The sequence below is a fragment of the Heptranchias perlo genome, chromosome 5 (assembly GCF_035084215.1).
Source record: "Heptranchias perlo isolate sHepPer1 chromosome 5, sHepPer1.hap1, whole genome shotgun sequence".
In the NCBI taxonomy this organism is placed as follows: Eukaryota; Metazoa; Chordata; class Chondrichthyes; order Hexanchiformes; family Hexanchidae; genus Heptranchias; species Heptranchias perlo.
Window position 1 is genome coordinate 108,738,357 of NC_090329.1, and position 24,243 is coordinate 108,762,599.

Sequence of the window (24,243 nt, forward strand, 5' to 3'; positions counted from 1 at the left end):
TATAGTTCCGGTTTTGAATTGTGCTGTGCCATCAATATATTTGCAGGTTTGCTCTAACTCACTATCTAGAATGCTATCAACTCTCATGAAAGTTGTTCTTCATCAAAGATGCACCAACTCCAAGTATTTACCTCACAAAAGGACCGTAAGAATGTTCGCAAAAAGTGAAGCATAAAAAATACAAACCTGTTTAGTTCAAGTGGTACTTGGGTTTTAGACTTGAATAACTTATCCAGGGAGCTTTGGCTGTTGCATATAAAAGAATTATATGCTGATCAAGGTTGAAGGGGAAGACATCTGCCACTTGGACCTTTAGAAAGTGTAAGGTTAGAATGGGGGAGGGGGGTGGTAGGGGATGGGGCAATCACAGCTGAGTCTGATGCAGTCCTCACTTTTCTATCTTCTTTAACCGTCCATGACCTTACCTGTAGAACTCTTGGGTGATCACCTCCAAAGAATCATAGTCAGGGCGTTGCTGATGCAGTCATTTGACTCTCCACGGAAGGGCAGACACAACTTGCATTTATATGGTGCCTTTAACGTCCCAAGGCGCTTCATAGGTGCGTTATCAAACAAAATTTCACACCAAGCCTCATAAAGAGATTTTAGGGCAGATGACCGATGAGAGGTTTGGTGGGGAATTCCAGAGCTTAGGGCCTAGACAGCTGACACCATGGGGAATAAGGGAACCTCAAAGCAATCAGGTTGCTGTTTATTGCAACAGAAAATTACAAAGAAACAAATGAAGTAAGATTATGTGGAAAGGAGTTGGACGTTTGGAGCTGGTGTAATAATGATCTCAGCTTAGGGGGGGATGCATCAGTAATTTACACTTCTTTTGAAGGACTCAGGGCATCTTACGACCTCTCCAAAATTTATAGACATGTCAAATCTGAGTGTACTGAACAACATTACAGGCCTAATGTTGAAGATGAACCATAAGGACAGCCCCATTGTAGGATCTGGCATTAGAATGTTCAAAGTTCAGGGATTGTTTTCAGAAACGAGGAGGAGGAAATTCAGTGAAAGAAAAAATGAAAAGTAGGTCTCAACTTTGCAATATTTCCTTTAAGATGTTCATCTCTGGGGCTTGTAGGAAATCAATTGTTTGAGGTCCAACAAGATAATAATATGCAAATCATGTGGTTAGAAAGCACTGCAAGTCGAGCCACATTCATTCACGCTGCCAGATAGTCGCACACATGCATAGTGATTGCTTCATCTGATGCGGTTGCTCACTACGCCGTACACTCCCTTAATAGGGGAGCCTTAAACAGCTACCGTGTGAAAGTGAAAGTATTATTATTCCTTGTCCATTTTATAAATTTCGTGCTCCAATATGACTTAAGATAATTTATGTTTAAAGCTTAAAGCTTAAGCTACACCTCACCACCCCCCCTCCACCTCGCCCCCGCCCCAAGTGGCTCGACTGGTAAACCTTCTGCCAATGTGGAACCGATCCAGACCAGGAAGGGCCCAAATTTTCTATCCCCAGTCAGCTGATCTCTGCTGGGGCAAGTTGTTGGCACCTCTACAATTGGCCATCGTGCCCTGAACTAGGTGGGGGGTGAATCAATCCACCAGGGTCCCGCTCCTGATTGCAATCCAGTCATCCCTGTTGGAAAGTTCACATGAATGTTAATGTAGGGATGAGGGCACGTTCAGCACCCACCCTCCTCCTCCTTCTCCCCGTCAAATCGCCACGCTGACACTCACTAACGTAGCTTACACACAAAGAATGGTAATAGGAACATAGGAACAGGAGTAGGCCATTCAGCCCCTCGAGCCTGCTCCGCCATTTGATAAGATCATGGCTGATCTGTGATCTAACTCCATATACCTGCCTTTGGCCCATATCCCTTAATACCTTTTGGTTGCCAAAAAGCTATCTATCTCACATTTAAACTTAGCAATTAAGCTAGTATCAATTGCCATTTGTGGAAGAGAGTTCCAAACTTCTACCGCCCTTTGTGTGTAGAAATGTTTTCTAATCTCACTCCTGAAAGGTCTGGCTCTAATTTTTAGACTGTGCCCCCTACTCCTAGAATACCCAACCAGCGGAAATAGTTTCTCTCTATCCACCCTATCCGTTCCCCTTAATATCTTATAAACATTGATCAGATCACCCCTTAACCTTCTAAACTCTAGAGAATACAACCCCAATTTGCGTAATCTCTCCTCGGAACTTAATCCTTGAAGTCCGGGTATCATTCTAGTAAACCTACGCTGCACTCCCTCCAAGGACAATATGTCCTTCCGAAGGTGCGGTGCCCAGAACTGCTCACAGTACTCCAGGTGCGGTCTAACCAGGGTTTTGTATAGCTGCAGCATAACTTCTGCCCCCTTGTACTCTGGTCCTCTAGATATAAAGGCCAGCATTCCATTAGTCTTATTGATTATTTTCTGCACCTGTTCATGACACTTCAATGATCTATGTACCTGAACCCCTAAGTCCCTTTGGACATCCACTGTTTTTAACTTTTTACCATTTAGAAAGTATCTTGTTCTATCCTTTTTTGATCCAAAGTGGATGAAGGCACAGGAGGGTGGTTGGCATCCATGGAACTGGACCCCAACAAGAATCGGTGTCTTAGGGCTAAAAGGGTTAAATTATGAGTGCAGGTTGCATAGACTAGTCTTGTATTCCCTTGAATTTAGAAGATTAAGGGGTGATCTAACTGAGGTGTTTAAGATGATAGGGAGGATAGAGAGAAACTATTTCCTCTGGTGGGAGAGTCCAGAACAAGGCGGCATACCCTTAAAATTAGAGCTAGGCCTTTCAGGGGTGATGTCAGAAAGCACTTCTTCACACAAAGGGTAATGGAAATCTGGAACTCTCTCCCCAAAAAGCTGTTGAGGCTGGGGGTCAATTGAAAATGTCAAAACTGAGATTGATAGATTTTTGTTAGGCACGGGTATTAAGAGTTATGGGACCAAGGTGAGTAGATAGAGTTAAGATACAGATCAGCCATGATCTAACTGAATGGCAGAACAGGCTCGAAGGGCTGACTTGCCTAATCATGTTCCTACGTTCCTTAAGGAGAAGAGAAAATTGGAGAGGGGGTAAAGAAATTTGGCAAGTCCCCTAAAATCTTCAAAAAAAGACCATTTTGCTTTGACAGTCTTGTTAAAAAAAAATTAAACTGTGGGTGATGTAGTGGGTGCAGCAAATGGTGGACCAATGACGCTGGATGCGTAGTCACATCTGAGATACCACCACCCCCCTGCAATTGCCTTTCTTCCCTAACCTTCCTACACTGGATCCCGATCTCAGTTGCATCATTAGGGAGAGGCACTGAGTGGAAACTTCCCCACAGAAGGATGGGAAATTGGAAGCAAGGGTCAGGAAATGGGAAGGGAGGATCATTCCCACCTGCTCTTGTGAACGTCCTAATTTCAGAGCTGCATTTGATGGAGGCCTGGAAAGAAAGTGTCTCACTGCCTACCTGACGTCTTGACTGGGCATGGTACGAGTCATGGGGAGACCCGACCGAGGAAGGGAAGAAAATAACTTGGGGGAAAAAAAGATGGGCTCTTATCTTCATGAAAAAAGATAGAAAAAATATGTGAGGTAATTTTGCAACTGAGCCCTCTGGAGTACTCCTGCAGTTTCATTTTCAATATGATTTTTTAAATAACCAAATAATTTTTTGTACTTCTCTCATTGCAGGCTCTTGCTGCAATTTAAAATGCACTGAGCTAAGCTGAACTGTTAGGACTATGAACGCCTACATACGAACATACGAAAATGACGGGCAAGAAAAGACCAGCTGGTCCATCAAGCCTGCCCCACACCTCATGATGCCTGGAGCATTATGACTAGACGCTTCCTAACACGAGCAAACAAATGTATGTATGCATGTATGAGGTCTACATTATATATCACAGTATTCCTGTACCCTGTGGGAATCAATTAATCTAAATACGTAGGCGCCAACAAACTTCTGCATTTTTACATCTATTTCTTTGTTTTGTTTAAAAGATTCAAGGATTTTTCAGTACCCCCGCCATCAGCAGCCCTCTCTTGTGTAAAACCGGGAATTCCACTAGTCCCAATAGGATTGAATATGCAGGTTTTCACGGCTCTTGTGAGTTTTTATGTGATGCCCGATTACAGTGAAACACAGAGAGCAATGAATTGCAGGTCTTTGGCTTCCAGTGATAGGAAAGAAGGTAAATCCAGAGAGGGTGTGAGTCTCCCACTGTTCCCTGGGACTACAACATAAGTGTAAAAGTGTCTTAAGTGTTTGATTTTACTCTCTGAGCTGGAGTTCCTAAAGAGGAGTATTTACTAGCTTTGTATTTTTTTTCTGGAAGTGTGGTTTGACTTTGGTTTTGTTCTAAATGTCTTTTTAACATTATGGGGTGAAATTGGACATTGGGCGGGGACTCAAAACAGGAAGTCTCTCATCGGTCGCCCGTTACACACTCCGCCCGATTTTCAGTTCCCTTTGACTTCAATGGAACGGAACATCGTGTGTGTTGTATAACGGTCGGCAAATGCGATTCTGTCCGTTTTACGTCCCCACCCAATGTCCAATTTCACCTCCACTATATGTTAACGTGGACAACTTTGGCCCTTTATTCTTTACATGCTGGGGCCTTTATATATTTTAGATTGGTAGAAATAACATCAATGCATAAAACTCATTAGAAGCACAAAAATAATAAGATAAAAAAATATATTTTGAGGCCTGTGTTCCTGATTTTCAAGTCTGCCTGTTGAGAGGTGTGAACGCATGGTTTCTACTTCCATCCTCACAGTCTAAACCAAATGCTGTTCACATCATAATTTAAGATTCCTGAGGAGCTCTCTGATGGCTTAATGGGCCTGAGCCATACAGTCCAGGAGTTTCCCAGATATAACCCCCTGGGCTTAGTTAGCTGGTTTCAGCTGGCACAACGTTAGGGGTGCCACAATTGACCGAGGCCTGTGCAGCTAGAGAAGAGAAAAATCAGCTCAGGCTCCCCCCATGGTTTCCAGCATAGGAAGATAACTCCATGTTGGCTTCGAGCCGAGAGCACAGCAGTGAGCTGGTAACACTGTGAGGTGGGATTGGAGTGAGAGTAAGGACTCCTAAAGCAGGAATTAGGTGTAGGGGGGGGGGGGAAGGAGGCGCTAAGTAGACTAGCTAATTCTGTACGTAACTAATATAAGTTTTAAAGTAGAACAAACTAACTAAGCCTAAAAATGACAGTACAGGAAAGGACAGTGATGTGTCATTCCTGTGAGATATGGGTGTTTTGAGCACCAGGTGTTGATGAGGCAAGCATGTTTATGGGAAGTGTCAGCAACTCACAATGCTTGAGTACAAAATCTCAGAATTTGACAAGGAGGTGGAGACACTCCAACCCATCAAGGTGTGTGAGCAGTTTTAGGAGCGAGAGTTTGAGAGGGTAATCACACCGATGAAAGATTGGGTAGCAGGCACTGGAGGAGGAAAGGTGGGTGACTATCCGAGGGGTGGGGAAAGGCAGGAATGAAAAGTTAGAATAGGAGTGAACAGAGCAACTTATGCTCTCAAACAGATTTGAAACGCTAGCTTTCTGTGGGGAGAATGAGGATTCTGGGCAGGGCCATCAAATAAATATTAATGGCACCAACAATCAAGAGGTGGCTGGAGGTGGGGTGGGTTTGGCAATACAACTAGAAATGCAGCAGTGATAGGGGACTAAATAGCTAGAGGGGCTGACATTATCTTTTGGAGTCCTGGGTGCTTTGTTGACTCCCAGGGAATTGGGCAAGGGACATACCATATAGACTGGAAACATTGTGCAAGGGGAGGGAGAGCAACTAGTTATCGTGGCCCAAGTGGGAGCCAATGCTGTAGGTAAAGAAAGTCCTGAAGTCCTGCGAGATGCATTTAGGAAATTAGGAAAACAAGCGTTGGAGCAGGACTGCATGGGCCATGTGCTAGAATAGGGATGGATCGGAAGATTAGGGAAATCAATGCATGGCAAAATTTGTGGTGTCAGGAAGAGGGATTCCACTCTTTTGGGCATTGACAGCTGTTCTGCAACAGATGGGACCTTATTCCGCAAGGATGGGCTACATCTGAACAGGGAGTGTGCTAAGGTACTAGCAAATTGGTTAAATAGGGAAGTGATGAGGTTTTTAAACGAGGAAAGGTGGGTGGGAGGGTGCAGGGAACATAAAACCAACCAGGATCAACTAATAATGAAGGGAGAAATGTTTGAGGATAATATTCATGCAGAAAACAATTTAGCAAGAAGGATATTTTGTAGTGGAATATAATCAAATGGACTGATTTTAAACAGGGAAAAGACCAAAGTAAACGTAGGGAGTCACAGACAAAAATTAATGGGAAAAGGAGTAGTGTTAAAATGTTTTTTTTTAAAAAAAGGTTGAAATGCTTATATTGCAATCTGTAGAATGTGGGAAATAAATTGAGGGAAACTGGAAGCAATTATTTTACAGGAATATGGGCCAAGTGCAGGCAATTGGGACTAGCTTAGTGGTATAAACTGGGCGACATAGACATGTTGGGCCGAAGGGCCTGTTTCCATGTTGTAAACTTCTATGATTCTAAGACATAGACTTTGTAGCATTAACAGAAACTTGGCTTCAAACCGGACAAGAACATGGAGTAAAAACTTCCAGCTCACAACTTGCAGCTTCTATGTTATTTCCTTATTAATGTCTTTACAAAAGAAGTACAAGGAGACGTTAGAGAGTCCTTTACAAAGTCAGAAAGATCAGGCTGTCAGTCCTCTACAAGTTTATGATTGGAGCAGTATCAGAAGAGTTGCTAGTCCTTAGACCAGATCTGCGTGTTTCTGTCAGGAACAGAAGAGTTGCTGCAGCAACATGTTAAAGTTCTGGGTCATTCCATACAGAATAGCAGAGGCAAAGCTTCATGCTCCACTTCTGCCTCTCACACATGGTGTTGTTTCCTGAAATGCACCTCTTGTACATATAATGTTCAAATGCATGCTTGGCTGGACCAAAATTATTCTAGCATGCACACGACTTTGGGGAAACTTGGTGCCCAGTGCAATTTCTCCAAACCACCATGGTTAAATTCATTAGGCACCTGCCCTTGTTACAGCTGCCTATGAATGAGCACTGTTGTTTGCCCATCTAACATACAAAAAATACTCACTAAACTTCAACCACAATTTGCTTCACATTTGTTTATGTCTGTTTATAAAACACGAGGTGTCACAGAGGTTCTGTTTCTGCAGTGTTAATCTGTACTACTGTTGCCTTTAACTAGTTTTTAAATGATAGTTTCAACATCTTGCAGCCATTCAGGAGCCTTTAACTCCTCCGCTAAAGCTTTCATTCAGTGGCAATGAAACTGCCGACATCCACTATTAGCTGAAATTACAATCGTGTAACAATTTCCAGCTGTCTTTCTAAATGGAACAGTCATTGTCATTATTGTAGTTAGAGAGGGCGAAAAAAACGAAGAGAAGGCGTGGTGGGAAGTAGGTGACCAGTGCACTAGTATTAGTCATTTTTCTCCATGACTGATCACAATACATCTAAAGCTTCTGCAGATGTAACTTGCAATTTAGGGTCCTGTCTAATAGTAGGTTCAACTTACGTTACTGGTCTGTAAAGTTCACTGATAATTAAAAGGCAGCGTGAAAAGAAAGGGAAGACAGTACATGTGCTGCCCAAACTAGGGCAGCCAGGTGTCCACTCTCTGAGCAACAGATTTTACTCACTATAAAGTTACTGCGTGATATTGTGCTTCTGGTCTGCTGAGCCTGAGAGATGAACAGATTCCAGCGATGGCCACAGACCTTGTGAAATGAGTGAGCTTCTTACAGTAGGTGTATCTTAACCTTTCTATTGAAAGGGTTTGTTATAAAATACAAAGCCAGGTAAGGTCCACCAGGAGCTCATCCGGTTTCCAAGCATCGCTGAATGGCATACTTTGAATCTGGTCATCAAACGATTTTAAACATTGCCATTTAGTGTAGAAAAGGAAAGAGTTACCCCATTGAATTCTTGCTCACTTGTAAAACACTTAACACATTGAGAGTGTGGATTTAACAATGGGATGAGAACACAGAAGGGTGAAGAGTCTTTCATAGTTGGTAAATGATAGAGAGAGTTGGTGCAGTGGGGTACAGGGATTTCTTTCTTTCTAGATTCAAGCACCTCAATCCTGATTAGTCTGGCTACCAATGGACTTTATTATGATTTGGAACCACTCAAAAATAGTATAAAGCTTGAAATCTGAGGTCTCCTGTGTCCTTGAGAAGCGGAAGTAAAGGAGGCTGAATTCGGCGTTTGCTAGCTTGCCAAATGACAGTTTTAAGTGACGTGGAATGTACAGCACAGAAACAGGTCATTTGGCCCAACTGGTTTATGCTCCACACGAGCCTCCTCCCACCCCTCTCCATCTAACCCTATCAGCATATCCTTTTATTCCTTTCTCCCTCATGTGTTTATCTAGTTACTTATTAAGGTAATAAAATAGTTTGGAAAAAAAGGGAACCAACAACATTCAAAATGGGTGAAATGGTTATGAGAGAGTACTCATTTATCCTGATGGAATTAACTCTGCTAGCCCAGACATAAGAGCTCTACTTTGGAGGTCTGCATTGCATTGAGTGAAGTGTGATAAATAGCTTGGTAGTTTCTTACAGGAGGACATCATTTTAATACCCAAATGTTTTGAACCCCTTGTCTATCCCACAAAAAGAAAAGGTGAATGGTATCACTCCACTCTTGTTGCTTTTGGTAGCATCAACGGAGAAGAATTTAACAGTGTTTAACATAAGTCAAGAAATTATAAACATAATTTTTGATTAGGCAGATGAATGTCTTAAGAAACTTAAAATTCACAGTGAGGACTGCTTTAAGCAAGGTGAATAACTGAATCTTCTTATGTTATAAATGATGCTTTTGCATCTAAAAAACTTACTTTAATCTCTCTGAAGTAATTTGAGGACCATTCCCTTAACCTCATTGTTACGATGTTGAAACTGCAGTGGAGGCTGGAGATTTAGGAGGGGAAGCTATCATTTGAAGAGTCTTCACCCTTTTTTGAATGATTGATTTTCAAAGAATTTTGTTGTCTTCCCGCACCAATTTTGTCCTCCTTTCTTAAAAATATTAGCCCCGAAATTCCTCCAGGGACTTTTTGGGGGTGGATCTCAGGTGGGATTGAATATTCATTCACCTACGAATTGCATCTCTGATCCTATTCCTTTTTCCAGTGTCAGGGGTAATTGCATGGATCAAGTGGGCACCCAAGCCATTAACGGTGCAGTTTGAAACTTTCTGCGGGGTCTGGCTGCGGTGTAAGGGCGAAGGCCCAAAGAAATTGGCCTGTTTTCTTGCGAGGCCAGTTTCCATACTGCATTTGATCACTCTGCAATTGATTGTAGTAGGGAAACACTGGCCTGTTAAAATTTAAATGCATCTGTCGACCTAGCAACGCTGGATGCCAGGGATGCACAGGTGTCCCTTCTGCCCAGCATTACTAAGAGTGCAAATGAGAGAAATATGTTGTCACCATACTTATGGGATTTTTGATGGGGGAAAAAAAGGGGCGGAACTGGCGAAACTGGGTCCTGCCCCAAATTTCACCCCTACCTGTCCAGATAGCTGCAGCTTTATACACCCAGAACAGGAGAATTTCAGGACTCTTGACTTCCTGATAGTGCAGCGTTCCACTAGTCTTCTGATGACCATTATTCATGTGTGAACCCTAACGGTCAGTGCTGATAAGCTATTTGACTGTGGGGGTAACAGTGCCAAGCCAGATCCTCTGTTTATCAGATGCCCACATTTCCACCAAGAGTCACTATACAGGAATCAGCAGTGGGAACCTGCAGCTTTCCCATTCTTAAGCAGGGGCACTGAGGCCAACTGTAGCGGCCCTACGACCACCTTAGCCCCGAGATCAACCAATTCGGCAGAAATTCAAACCTGGCACCTTCCTGCTCAAAGAACATTCATTGGAACTTAATTATCCTAACGTAATGGTAAAAGCAAACTACAGGGAAAGTTTTCTGGGATTGGAGATTTCTTAGTCTTCATACCTGTATCACCCCAATAATATTTTCCACTATGATCTCACAGCATAGCTTAGTTTTGGGACTCAATCATTCAGGGATACATCACTTTGTTTTGGAAGCTGGGTCCAAATAATGGTAGAAGTCCAGATAAGTTATTATCGACCCCTCCAGAGAGGATTTGATAAGATGCAATAACATACCACTGTGGCTGGATGTGTAAACCCAGGTGGCTTGGCTTGACACAATATTTATAACACGTAGGGCAGAATTCCCTAGATTCTAGAACGGTCCCCGTGGATTGGAAGGTAGCAAACGTAACCCCGCTATTCAAGAAAGGAGGGAGAAAGAAAACAGGGAACTACAGGCCAGTTAGCCTGACATCAGTCATCGGGAAAATGTTAGAGTCTATTATTAAGGACATAGTGACAGGGCATTTAGAAAATCATAATATGATTAGGCAGAATCAATATGGTTTTATGAAAGGGAAATTGTGTTTGACAAATCTATTAGAATTTTTTGAGTATATAACTAGCAGGGAAGATAAAGGGGAAACAGTGGATGTAGTATATTTGGATTTTCAAAAGGCATTCGATAAGGTGCCACACAAGACGTTGTTACACAAGATTAGGGCTCATGAGATGGGGGGAAATGTATTAGTATGGATAGAGGATTGGTTAATGGACAGAAAACAGAGTAGGAATAAACGGGTCATTTTCGGGTTGGCAGGTTGTAACTAGTGGGGTGCCGCAAGGATCAGTGCTGGGGCCTCAGCTGTTTACAATATATATCAATGACTTAGATGAGGGGACCGAGTGTAATATATCCAAGTTTGCTGACAATACAAAGCTAGATGGGAAAGTAAGCTGTGAGGAGGCCGCAAAGAGTCTGCAAAGGGATTTAAACAGGTTAAGTCAGTGGGCGAGAAGGTGGCAGATGGAGTATAATGTGGGGAAATTTGAAATTATCCACTTTGTTAGGAAGAATAGAAAAGCAGAATATTTTTTAAAAGGTGAGACTAAGAAATGTTGATAGTCAGAGGGATTTGCGTGTCCTTGTACACAAAACACAGAAAGTTAACATGCAGGTACAGCAAGCAATTAGGAAGGCAAATGGTATTTTAGCCTTTATTGCAAGGGGGTTGGAGTATAAGAGTAAGGAGGTCTTGCTTCAATTATACAGGGCTCTGATGAGACCACACCTAGAGTACTGTGTACAGTTTTGGTCTCCTTATCTGAGGAAGGATATACTTGCCTTAGAGGGGTGCAATGAAGGTTCACTAGATTGATTCCTGGGATGAGAGGGTTGTCCTGTGAGGAGAGATTGTGTAGAATGGGCCTATATTCTCTGGAGTTGAGAAGAATGACAAAGAGCCAGCACAGGCTCAGTGGTTCGAATGGCCTCCTTCTGTGCTGTAATATTTCTATGATTCTATGAATGAGAGGTGATCTCATTGAAACATATAAAATTCTTAGAGGGCTTGACAGAGTAGATGCTGAGAGGCTGATTCCCCCGGCTGGAGAGTCTAGAACTAGGGGTCATAGTCTCAAGATAAGGGGTCGGCCATTTAGGACTGAGATGAGGAAAAATTTCTTCATTCAAGGGTTGTGAATTTTTGGAATTCTCTACCCCAGCGAGCTGCGGATACTCAGTTGTTGAACATGTTCAAGACTGAGATCAATAGATTTTTGGACACTAAGGGAATCAAGGGATATGGGGATCGAGCAGGAAAGTGGAGTTGAGGTTGAAGATCAGCCATGATCTTACTGAATGATGGAGCAGGCTCGAGGGGCTGTATGGCCTACTTCTGCTCCTATTTCTTATATTTATATCTTTATCTGCAGTCCTGGAATTGGGAAATAGTGTTCATTTTAACAGACTGCATTTGGTGGAAGAATATTACAAGGCTGTGTAATGTGCTTGAAAATTCCCAGCAACACCATTCTTTTCCTCTCTCCTTTAGACTTGTGCCAAACTCCCTCTCCTGCCTACCCTATGCATTGTTTCTCCTGATTTCACTCCTGCAGAGAGATTTCAGAAACATGATTGAAAGTCAGGGTTATTCTAGCCTCCCTTGTGCTGTGAAACAAGTTCATTGCCTACATTGTTAATAGTCCACTTTCCAACACGAGGCAGTGAGGACAGCCCTCCCCCTTCACCCTCTAGTGTTCCTTCTGTCTCTCTCTTAACGAGAAGACCAGAATGCAGCAGCAGTATTCAACTGAGGAGCCTTGGATGTTGGAGAAAAGAATATGGGAGAACTTCAAATAGAAGGGAGGACTGATAGCATAGAGGTAATGAAAATGATGGGTAACTGTTCCACTTCTAGCTTCTCAGCAGTCAAGATCATGAATCGTCAAGATGATCTAATTAGAGTTTGCAGCTGGGAGGCAGGTCAGAGAAGAATGTTGATTATACGTAAGTGAAAGAATACAGGAGCTCATGCACTCATTTGATTTGAATATGTCTTTGTGGCTTCAGTCTGCATGTCTGTCTGTAAGTGTATATCTTCAGTCTATGCATATATGTGTGTGCTTATCTCTAACCAAGTAGATAGCAAATCTAGTCTGATTAATGAAGGAAACATATGGACAGAAAATGAAAGCAAAATACTGTGGATGCTGGAAATCTAAAAAAAACCCAGAAAATACTGGAAACACTCAGCGGGTCAGGTAGCATCTGTGGAGAAACAGAGTCAACGTTTCAGGTCAATAACCTATCTTGACAAACTGGAATCTGTTTCTATATGAACAGGAAATAAATTGGGTCTGATAATATAAACTAACGTCTTTTCTTTTTGAAAGGTATGCATATCAGTTGTGCATGCACAGACTTCTGAAAAAATAATACATCAAGGAGATGAGGGAAGAAATAGGATAGTGAGGTAGGTGGTGGCCAAGTTCTTTTGGCTGTCATTGTTACCCTCCTCTTGGTGAACCTGCCCACCCCCCCCACCACCGTATACATTGGGCTTTCACCAGACAGGAGTCTGGAGCATGAAGCTCCTAAATATACACAGCAACTTTCAAAAACAGTTGAATGCCACAAATTGGATAGCGGAGAGTCCATAATGACGGTCAGTGTGGAAAGTGGAAAAATTCCCATTTGCGCAACTAGAGGGTGCTCTTCTGAGGTAAGGCTAAAGCACATTGTAGCAGACTTAGAGTAAGATTTACTCTGTATTTGGCCTGTGCTATTCCAGATTTTGTTGCTTGATGCTGACACCAAGTAACAAAAGTGAAGAAATATTGCAACCCACTACTGATGAGGATTAAAATATACAAAAGCAAAAACCAAAATAGACAACTGCAGTTGTGGTGCCTTGCTGAGAGCATGCAGCATAAATAGAGCTCCATGTTATCAGTTTTTACTGATTTCTACTATCAAAAATTTACAGCTTTGTTTTTAACTTTCTGGCACTCAATATTTTCAATTTTCAGTATCTTTTGTGTTTTATTGCTGGTTAAAAATTCAGTCTTTCTATAGATTTGACCTGGAAATCCGATTTCTACTTCCCAAAAACATGCACTCACTTTTTGTGCCCTTAAATAATTCTGTTAAGAAGTCTTTCATTTTATCATAACAAGAATCCTGGGAACAGCATTTGACTTGCACACTGTGTATTAATTTTTCTCTGCATTCCCTAACTCTGTAACCTCCTCCAGTCTTACAACCCTCCAAGAACTCTGCATTCCTCCAATTCTGGCCTCTTGCGCATTGCCGATTTCCATCTCTCTTCCATTAGCGGCCGTGCTTTCAGCTCTCTAGGCCCTAAGCTCTGAAATTCCCTTCCTAAACCTCTCTGCCTCTCTCTCCTCCTTTAAGACGCTCCTTGAAACCTACGTCTTTGACTAAGCCTTTGGTAATCCGTCCTAATATCTCCTTATATGGCTCAGGGTCAAATTTTGTCTGTTAATGCTCCTGTGAAGCGTTTTCGGACGTTTTTCTACATTAAAGTCGCTATTTAAATGCAAGTTGTCGTTGTTGTTGAGACCCTGCTTAAAGCTACTTCTTTGATTAAGCTTTTGGTCATCCCTCCCAATATCTCCATCTTTGTTGTTGTTATTGTTTATATTTCTCTTTCCGATTCTTACCCACTTTTAAAAAGAAATACATAAAAATTCCTGTAACCTTTTTTCAAAAATATAAACTGAAAACATGGAGCTCTAAGAAATAGAAAAGGCAGCTCCAGCTAATTCAGCCAGATAGAATTGAAATATTGGATATGGATCACACCACAGGATCTTGGTATAACTGTGCCAAGAATCTCATTTTAAACTATAGAATGGATCTTTACTCATGACCAATCACAACAGGAAAAGTTAATTCTTGAGAAACAATATAGAAAATGAGACTATGTAATAGAGGGATTTAAGTAAGGACTTTACAATTAAATGCAGTTGTCATGATACTTCAGATAAAACTGTACTTTATATAGCAAAGGCTAGCGACTCACAAAGCTGGCAAAAGTGTTCTCTCACAGCAGGCAATAACTAACTTAAACTTTACTAAATATTGCCATTTACAGAACTGTTCAGAAGTATTTTTTAAAATTTACTCATGGGATATGGACATCACTGGCAAGGCCGGCATTTTTTTGCCTATCCCTAATTGCCCTTGAGAAGGTGATGGTGAGCTACCTTCTTGAACCGCTGCAGTCCGTGTGGTGAAGGTGCTCACACAGCGCTGTTAGATAGGGAGTTCCAGGATTTTTGACCCAGCGACGATGAAGGAACAACGATATATGTCCAAATATATTTAATTTTATGCCCTGCTTTTGATCTGAGAAACTGTGTTACTTCATCAGGGCTATTTTCAGTGTTGTGCACAAATCTCCTCCTGGTAAAGTGGTGTACTTTCCTTGTTTCACAGACCATATGGGGTCTAGTGCATCTCTCAAGTGCTGGCCGATTCATTTCTGGTTTGCCTCCACTCTGGACCTCCATACTACTTACTCTTTTTCCTTCTTCAATTTTAGTATATCAGCAATCATTGTGCCCAATCCACCAATATCAACAGGTCATCTACAATCTACTCAGTGTTTTTTTTTATTCGTTCACGGGATGTGGGCGTCGCTGGCAAGGCCGGCATTTATTGCCCATCCCTAATTGCCCTCGAGAAGGTGGTGGTGAGCCGCCTTCTTGAACCGCTGCAGTCCGTGTGGTGACGGTTCTCCCACAGTGCTGTTAGGAAGGGAGTTCCAGGATTTTGACCCAGCGACAATGAAGGAACGGCGATATATTTCCAAGTCGGGATGGTGTGTGACTTGGAGGGGAACGTGCAGGTGGTGTTGTTCCCATGCGCCTGCTGCCCTTGTCCTTCTAGGTGGTAGAGGTCGCGGGTTTGGGAGGTGCTGTCGAAGAAGCCTTGGCGAGTTGCTGCAGTGCATCCTGTGGATGGTGCACACTGCAGCCACAGTGCGCCGGTGGTGAAGGGAGTGAATGTTTAGGGTGGTGCATGGGGTGCCAATCAAGCGGGCTGCTTTATCTTGGATGGTGTCGAGCTTCTTGAGTGTTGTTGGAGCTGCACTCATCCAGGCAAGTGGAGAATATTCCATCACACTCCTGACTTGTGCCTTGTAGATGGTGGAAAGGCTTTGGGGAGTCAGGAGGTGAGTCACTCGCCGCAGAATACCCAGCCTCTGACCTGCTCTCGTAGCCACAGTATTTATATGGCTGGTCCAGTTAAGTTTCTGGTCAATGGTGACCCCCAGGATGTTGATGGTGGGGGATTCGGCGATGGTAATGCCGTTGAATGTCAAGGGGAGGTGGTTAGACTCTCTCTTGTTGGAGATGGTCATTGCCTGGCACTTATCTGGCGCGAATGTTACTTGCCACTTATGAGCCCAAGCCTGGATGTTGTCCAGGTCTTGCTGCATGCAGGCTCGGACTGCTTCATTATCTGAGGGGTTGCGAATGGAACTGAACACTGTGCAGTCATCAGCGAACATCCCCATTTCTGACCTTATGATGGAGGGAAGGTCATTGATGAAGCAGCTGTAGATGGTTGGGCCTAGTAGAGAACAACATTTGGAATTAATCTCAAATGAAAAATTGAACAGCCAGCAAACCTGACATCAGGCTTGTTACTGATCCCATGCCTCAAACAGCCCCTAGAATAATACATTTCAAACAGCACAAATATTAAATATTGAAGTAATACTGTAGTCCAGGAATTCACAAAGAGTGCTTCAAACAATCTGAGTGTCGCTATTAGATTTAAATTTAGAGATTTAGCTCTTCCATTGCCTCAATTGGCAAAGGCAGATTATCATTGAGTCAAGCAGTGCACTAGGCCTCTGGTTTGATTTCCATTCTATTTAAATAGCTAATCCCAGTCAACGTGGCAGTAGGTGCACTTCAATTGGTAAATGTTCACTGTCTTAGCTCACACATGAAGAATGGTCACTTGGGTGAAGTAATGGGGGAGGCTGATGGTTATGGAACCATAACTCAACAGAAAAGAATCAGCACCTTCAGTAAAACAAGTGAGCAAATTCATAAAAAAACATTAAGAGTCTATGCTGATCATTAGATATCTTTAAGTCAATGGGCCTTTCAATGAATAAAAACAGGTCACCACTTGTAGTGCATGGTACCAATGTATGAAACCTGTGAGTTATCCTACCATACACGTCTCTTATACAACTGTTGCCTGATAGTTTGGGTGCATTCCCATAATTATTTGGCATTCCAAGGTATTTGTCGGATGTCTTGCTCTTCTTAACTATGGAATGAATCCTAGACAGTTATGAGAGGTTTTTCAAGATGATCTTGACTAACTCAGAACTGTAGTAGCACCATCCAAATTCCACTGCTGGATAGTGACTTTGCAGTGCATTTTTATGAATTATTGAGATTTTTATGCAATGCTTGCGTCATCATGTGAGCATGGCCACCACCTTTGTGCAGATCTGAGATTTCAAGCTGAAGTAGCGCTGCAGGAGCAGTTTTAACTGCAAATTTCTGGTAGTCATGCCACATTATACACCAAATGTATGAAGGAGCTGCACCAGAAACCCTAATAAAGACAGACTCATATCTATAAGATGTTGGTCAGACTTCTTCTGGAGTGTGCGCGCAGTTCTGGTCACCTAATATTATTGCCCTCCAGAGTGTCTGAAAGTAAGCTGCAAAGATTATTCAGGTATTAAGAATTTAATTTTTGAGGAAAAGTTAACGAAGTCGGGCTTGCTTTCTTTGGAAAGTTGGCTTGAGTCATCCAGTTGAAGTGTTTAAAATTATCAAGGGGATTGATAAATTATTCAAAACTGTGAAATAGAAGCTAAAAATTAGGAGGTTAGGAACAAGAAGGGAAGAATGTGGAAATGTTTTATCCAAACGGTAATAGATGTGGAATAAGCTACTGGGAAATAGAATTGAAGTAGACAGCTTAGACAGATGCAAGAGACAATGGGATACATTTCAAGAGAAGGAATTGAGACAAAGGCTTAGCAGGCAGGTAGGTAAAGTTAATTTATGAAACGGGACAAGCTGGTTTGTCATGTTTACCTACATAACAATAGTGACTACACTTCAAAAGTTATCCATTGGTTATAAAACGCTTTGGGGGTGTTCCAAGGATGTGAAACAGTATGATATAAGTACTAGTTCTTTCTGAAAGGTCTTCGTAACCTTTGCCTCTGCCTAAATATTCTTACGTTCTTGTGGTTTAATCACGCTATACCAATGGGTTTGTCGATACCAGTTCTGCAAATAATGTAATCACGCCAATCTAAGTAGATTCTCTGCAAATTAGCTAAGTAGGGAAGAAGTATGAGAACTTTGATCACTTCATTCTCTGACAAAAAGAGGCATCAATCACCTCCAGTGAACAGACAAAACCAATCATACATAATGGTTGGCATAGTTTTGCAACACTTGTCATCATCCTGGATTTTGAACTTATAAAACAGAAAGCAGTAAAATGAGTACCTGAAGAAATAAAATAGGTTTGGATTGTCATTTTCTCTTCAATTTTCTTCTTTTCACTCCTCCTCTTCTGAAGATAGTATAGTATGTTACAGCACAGACGGAGGCCATTCGGCCCATCTTGCCTGTGCCAGCTCTTTGAGAGAGCTATCCAATTAGTCCCACTCCCCTGCTGTTTCTCCATAGTCCTGTAAATTTTTTCCCTGCAAGTAATTATCCAATTCCCTGTTGAAAGTTGTTATTGAATCTGCTTCCACCACCCTTTCAGGCAGTGCATTCCAGATCATAACAACTCGCTGTGTAAAAAAAAATGTTTCCTCATGTCGTCTCTGATTCTTTTGCCAATCACCTTAATTCTGTGCCCTCTGATTACCGACCCCTCTGCGACTGGAAACAGTTTCTCCTTATTTACTCTATCAAAACCGTTCATGAGTTTGAACACCTCTATCAAATCTCCTCTTAACACACATTGGTATATTGTTCCATGGGCACCAGCAGCCATCCAGTACTTCACGTGGGTGTCTATTTTTGTGCAAGTCTAGACAGGGAGCATTAGCAGCCTACCTAACTTTTGGGGGGGTGGGATTGGAGGTTCACAGCACAGTCCATGCATGTGCTAGCAGCTATCACTGAACAGCATCCCAGATTAAGAACCTTGCCTGCAGCCAATTATAGCCCTCCTATGTAAAAACTGCCTTTTACGCAAGACCATTTTAAAGAGCTTTCTCTATTTTAAAACTGTCAAATAAAATTTCATGTTATACCTAACCGAGTGATAGAACACTTAATTTATTGCACAAACTTAATTTTAACAGATGTGCAAAAATGTTATACATATTTTAAATACTTCGCATGTGAAAGAAAGCTGGTCAGAATATTATGTACATTTTTTAATTCAAATTATATCCTGTTTAGTGGTGGTGAATTTTTTTTTTAAAAAGACAAAAGAGACACTAAGATTATGAATTAAAGGCCAGGCTGGCTGTTTCATTTTTTTTTTAATTATCAAAAAAACTAGTCTTGTTGCATAATTAAAACAGATAACAAGAGTATTGAAGTATCACAAGTACTGCATTACATTATTTTGACAGGTGTATCAGACATATTAGAAGAAAACTTTCACTGGTTGAATTTGTACAACAGATGGACAAGCATTTACCAACCTGAACCTTGACCAGTGCCACAAAGCAAGCAAAATATTGCCTGAAGTAATTTCCGCATACAAACCACAAAAGGGTAGTGATAATGAACTAAGCTACATCCCATCAATAAAAGATTTTCATTACAGAAATAGGGCTGTTCATTTTCATTCAGCATATTAAGCCTTCAAACAATCCCTTTTACAATTATTTCAACATGGCAAATTAAAATGCAAAATTGTGCAATCCTTCTGCTCCAAAACACACAAAAACAACCCATGAAGTGCCATGATGCAAATGATAAATGTTAACATAGTGGCTCTTCTTCTGAGGGTAGCACTGCCATGCATGTTTAAATGAAGACTGAAACCATTCATTTAGCAATGGTAAACTGATGTAAAAGTTTATAGCCCAATGTTAAAAGGCCATATGTGAGAGGCTTACTACATTTTATGGAAGTGAGCATTTACACTGCCCAGTTGAGTAGTAAGCCACAAAAGTAGCAAAAAAAAGAGAACATGCATGTAAATTAGCACTTGGTATCAATCATGTGTAGCACTCCCAAATTAGCTTTAAATGTTTTACTAAGATTCCAGGGCTTCTTCATTCTCAAAGTAAACAGGTATGTCCTTCCGTGACGTTCAGTTTTAGTTTTTTGCTCACTTGTCAAAAGCTCACTTGTATCCGCGAATTATAAATCTTCCATACTCATGAAATAGCATGGCTAACAGTAAATATTCAGATATCCATTATTTCTTGTAACTGGTTCAAGTCAATTGCAACATTGGTGCGAGCTTGTCTTTCACAAAAGAAAAACTTGTATTTTTCAAGTCTAGCAATTGTAATCAATTATTTATTGTACATTGTGTTGGTCTAAATTGGATTTCTGAACGGCAGATTTTCCGACTGTACGTAGTTATAATTTCCTACATGCATAGGCTTTGTGCACTGTAAGCCAGAACCAAAGGCATCAATGTTTTGATTTATAGCAAAAAAACAAAATATGGTAGATATTTTCCACGGCAGAGCTTTATTTAATAATTGGTTCTGTGAAAGCATTTCTTGGCCTTTGATGTGTCATTCTTGGCTTAGTAATAATCACCCCCTGTATTTCCTCCCCCCACCCCTCCGAAACCATTTTTTGTAGCCACAATGGTTGCATGCAGCTTTGGGAAACAAATTTGGTTCCAGTGTAATCATACACTGCAATTTCCTAGGCTGTCTTTATCACTAACTCAAACCCATTATCTGCACATCCCATAAAAATTCCAGTAAAAGTAAGGGTATTCAGCAAACAAGGAATCTGCTTATATTTGATCAGAGAATATTTCATAGTCATCTGCACATGCAAATCACTGATATGGCATCTTTTATTTAGGGGAACAGAAAGATGCCTAAAATACATGATTTTGACAAAAATCTGGAGTGGTGTGTACTCATTGAAAGGCACAAGACATGCTTGAAAATGGTATACAGTCTGATAATTGCAGATAAGAATTTTTCATTCCCATTATCTATAAATACAAAACAAATTCCATATGAATATATTTAAAAATATCAAATTTGTGTCTAGTTGATAACTATGGATCCAGACAATTGTATTAAACAAAAAGGTTTGATTTAAAGCTAGGGCTTCCTTTGATGGATAAAAATGTGGGATATTTTAACAGATATAATCCCCAATAACTGGAATATGCACAGTTCACTGTGGAGTTTACAGTCTGCCACTAGAACATGCGGGGGATGGGGGTGGCAGGACGAGGAAGGAAGGGGGGGAGGAGGAGAGTGGGAGAGAGGGAAGAGAGAAAGATGGAAGGAGAGAAAGAGTGAAGGTGTGAAAGAGAAAGAGAAAGGGAGGGGGGAGGAGGAGAGAGAGAACGAGAAGAGAGAATGGGGGGGGGGGGGGGGAAGAGGGGGAGAGAGGGAGAGAGAGAGGGAAAAAGAGGGAGAAACTTTGAACCATTTCTGTAAAACTTTTGCCAGCATTATTACAAAGAATGCTACTTGTTTTCCTGTGAGGCAGCACAATCCTTTGGAAAGTATAAACATTTCTTTTCCATTCTCTTATTCTACAATTCGGTCATGGTCACTTTTGGAAATACCCCTGTTTGTTAATCAGAAGGACAAATCAAGCACTACATGTTTCCACTGCTTGATGCCTTAGAAAATATCACATTCACCATTTTACAAGAAACATGATACAAGTGGTCTTGAGTAGTTTTCATGTCGCAAGTGAGGTTTTATGACGACAGCAGAATTATAGTAGTGATGCAAACTAGGACCAGCCCTTATCTGGTTGTGGGATCTCTTCCTGTTTGGCTTGCAGCAGTGAGGCTTTTCTGGTCAAGTTGCTTCCGACAGGCTCTATGGAAGTGGAAGATAGAACTGCTCTGGCAAGTCCAAGTCAGGGGTGGTTTGTTTTTCTGTTTGAGTTTCCTGCTTCCTCAGTCTCTAGGCAAAGAAATGATACTAATGTGCAGGAAATTGTCTGGGTAGCTCAGATGCTCACTGAGCCACTGCAATGGTGTCTCCAGCATTGGTTCAATCCCATGAATCACTACTTGATATTGTTTCTCCACATCTAGTTCAAGCACAAACAAAACCAAGTTACTTAAAACATACATAGCTATAAATAAATATCTAATTTACAAAAATACAGACTAACTCCTAAATGAATACTATCCATAATAATTTACGTTCCTTTGAGCAAACTGATGCATTAGCACAACAATATGGATACTACAGCACTTACTCCAGGTATGAGCTCAGATCACACACTTCTAATTTCAGGATTAGGGCTTCAGATTTCAGGATGCATTACACATCGAAAATGTAAGCTTTGTTGTTAAAGCACATTATTACAGGTTGATTTGCAGAGTAATCACATGCAAAAATATAAGTACACCATGCTTCCCATAGAATTTTAACCAAACCACTTCCTACCTCATCCTGGCATCGTCTAGTTTTATCTCTGTAAACAGTACAACTTTGTACTATGCTGCTCAATAAATTTATTTAAAAATTGTAGTTTCTGAAAGGTCAGCCTCTTAAAACTGGGTTTGCATTTGAAATAAGGTTGTTATACAACTGTGTCAAGTAACATTACAACGGCAACGGTGCTAATACTTGGTGCAAAGTCCACACTGTGTGCGCTCGCGCGTGTAAGTAAAAACTCTAATGCACAAGGACAACTGGATATGTCAGTTTTTTCAATTCAATAAAACCGGTGTCAGAAGATGATCTGTGTTTGGATGGGCAAAGGAGAACTGCAACCTCAAGCTCTCCACTGCTTAAACATGGGAAAGTTAACAAACTGAACATGCAGACAAATACTCACAGTAGATGAGACTTGCAAAAAATGCTTTTAACTTACATTTTCTCCAGAATTAGTGGGAAATTAAAAACAGAATACCAGACAAGTCTTACAGCTAAGTTAAAAGTCTGGACAGTTTTGTTTAGGTTCTGACAAATGCTTAACCTTAATTCTATTCATCAGTGAAAATCTATTTAATTGAATCCATCTACATGAAAAACCACAGGCTGACGTCTGTAGCCCATACATCACGGTGAAAGATTTTGCCATGGCAATTGCAGTAATAGCCAGTGGGTCAGGTCAAAGAGGATTAACCAAGTCAGGATACACCAAAGGGAGACATCAAACACTCATTTTAAAAGGGCAATTAATCTTGAAAGAAAACTTGGCCTAATGTTTCCTGGTGAATGAGATCTCAATCTTACGAGCAATACATGATGTAGCAGTAAAACAAATATATATACACAAGGTTCAAGAGCTTTCATCCTGCGATAGCGAACAAACGGAGTGTTGTTTATCATAAAACACAAACCCACAAAGGAGTACACATTAAGCAAATTTGTATCAAATTTTACAGGGGTAGTCTTAGTGTAGGCCTGCATATAGAATTGATTAAAAATAAATCAAATGCCACTTTCTCTTTTCTTCTCTACCCCAGTCCTTTCAAAAGGTCAAACATTTTGAAGGCCCTGTGTTATCCCAGATGTCTTTCATATTGCTATTGGATCAGCAAAGGCCAATTCTGATTAGTGACCATCTTTTTTAATGTCACGTCCACAGTACACAACACAAGGAGAAAAATAAGACTTTGGGAGGTCTCTGATCAGCATTCATGCCATCGGGTTGAAATATTTGCCAATTCTGATTTCTTGTTTACAAGCAAGAAAATATATACAAACCTCTTGCTCAAGTGACCATCCTTCACGTGCACACCTAGATGGGAGTGATGGCAGGCTAATCGATTGTACGGGGTATCACAGCTAAGCCTGATCCAATCCTCATCTGATATTTATGTATGCAGGGGTCACTGCATAATGATCAAAAGTTGGAATATTGGCTGAATTTTCCCTTGCTGATCCAGAGGAATGGTTCAAACCTGGAACTTTCCTGGTTTGTATGACTCAGGTATTTACTGCCCTAACCCAAGAGAGGATCCCTAAACATTATTGCATTTAGAGAACAAATTCTTTTTTAAATCCACCTTGGACCAGAAACTTGGCTGTGGAGGTGGAGTTGCAAGAAATCCAGAAGGTTCTTTGAAGAGGGAGAGAGATGGAAGGTGAAGTGCTATTGCAATTGCTGACTTGTGTCATTGTTACCAGTTACTATTAAGTACACCCTGTTCTATGTACATAACCATCTTTGGAGTTTTGTCCAGAAGTTCTGTTATCAGGTGCTTATGTGGGTCTTCATAATAGGAAGCTGCACAAAATTAGTTTAGTCTGTGGGGAGAGGCAGAGAACTCAGAGGTTTATACAAAATATAAATAGATATAAATATAATATCCAGCACATAAAGATTGTTGTTTTAGATTTATTTCTCTTACATTTGAACAGTTACTTTTTTTTCAGTGATTGTTTTCACATTTAACGTGGGATTTAGAAACAACAATTTTTGTTGAATTTGTCAAACTTTTATTTATATAACAGGAGTAGGTGTTTGGTGAAAATATAAGCCACCGCAGACTGAAAAGGAACAATTGGTTAAACAGATATTGTAACATTTAAGGTATGTGGTGTACAGAATTTTGAAATATCTGGTACAAACTAGCTAGACTGGAGCGGGAGGAAGAGAGAATGGGAGGGGGAATACATCCTCTTGATAGATTCTTTTTTGGTTTAATTGTTTGGAGTGGCTGCGG

The 24,243-nt window shown here is 41.1% G+C and overlaps 1 protein-coding gene across 2 annotated transcripts in view; it reads right to left on the bottom strand.

The window, feature by feature from the left end:
• Positions 1 to 18,889: 18,889 nt before the first annotated feature.
• atg5 (ATG5 autophagy related 5 homolog (S. cerevisiae)) overlaps positions 18,890 to 24,243 on the bottom strand; it is a 198,478-nt gene continuing 193,124 nt past the window's right edge. For both annotated transcript variants that reach the window (XM_067984963.1, XM_067984962.1), the window contains exon 8: positions 18,890 to 21,650. In XM_067984963.1, the coding sequence (XP_067841064.1) occupies positions 21,514 to 21,650 (137 nt within the window). In that variant the 3' untranslated portion in view covers positions 18,890 to 21,513. The remainder of the gene's footprint in view (positions 21,651 to 24,243) is intronic.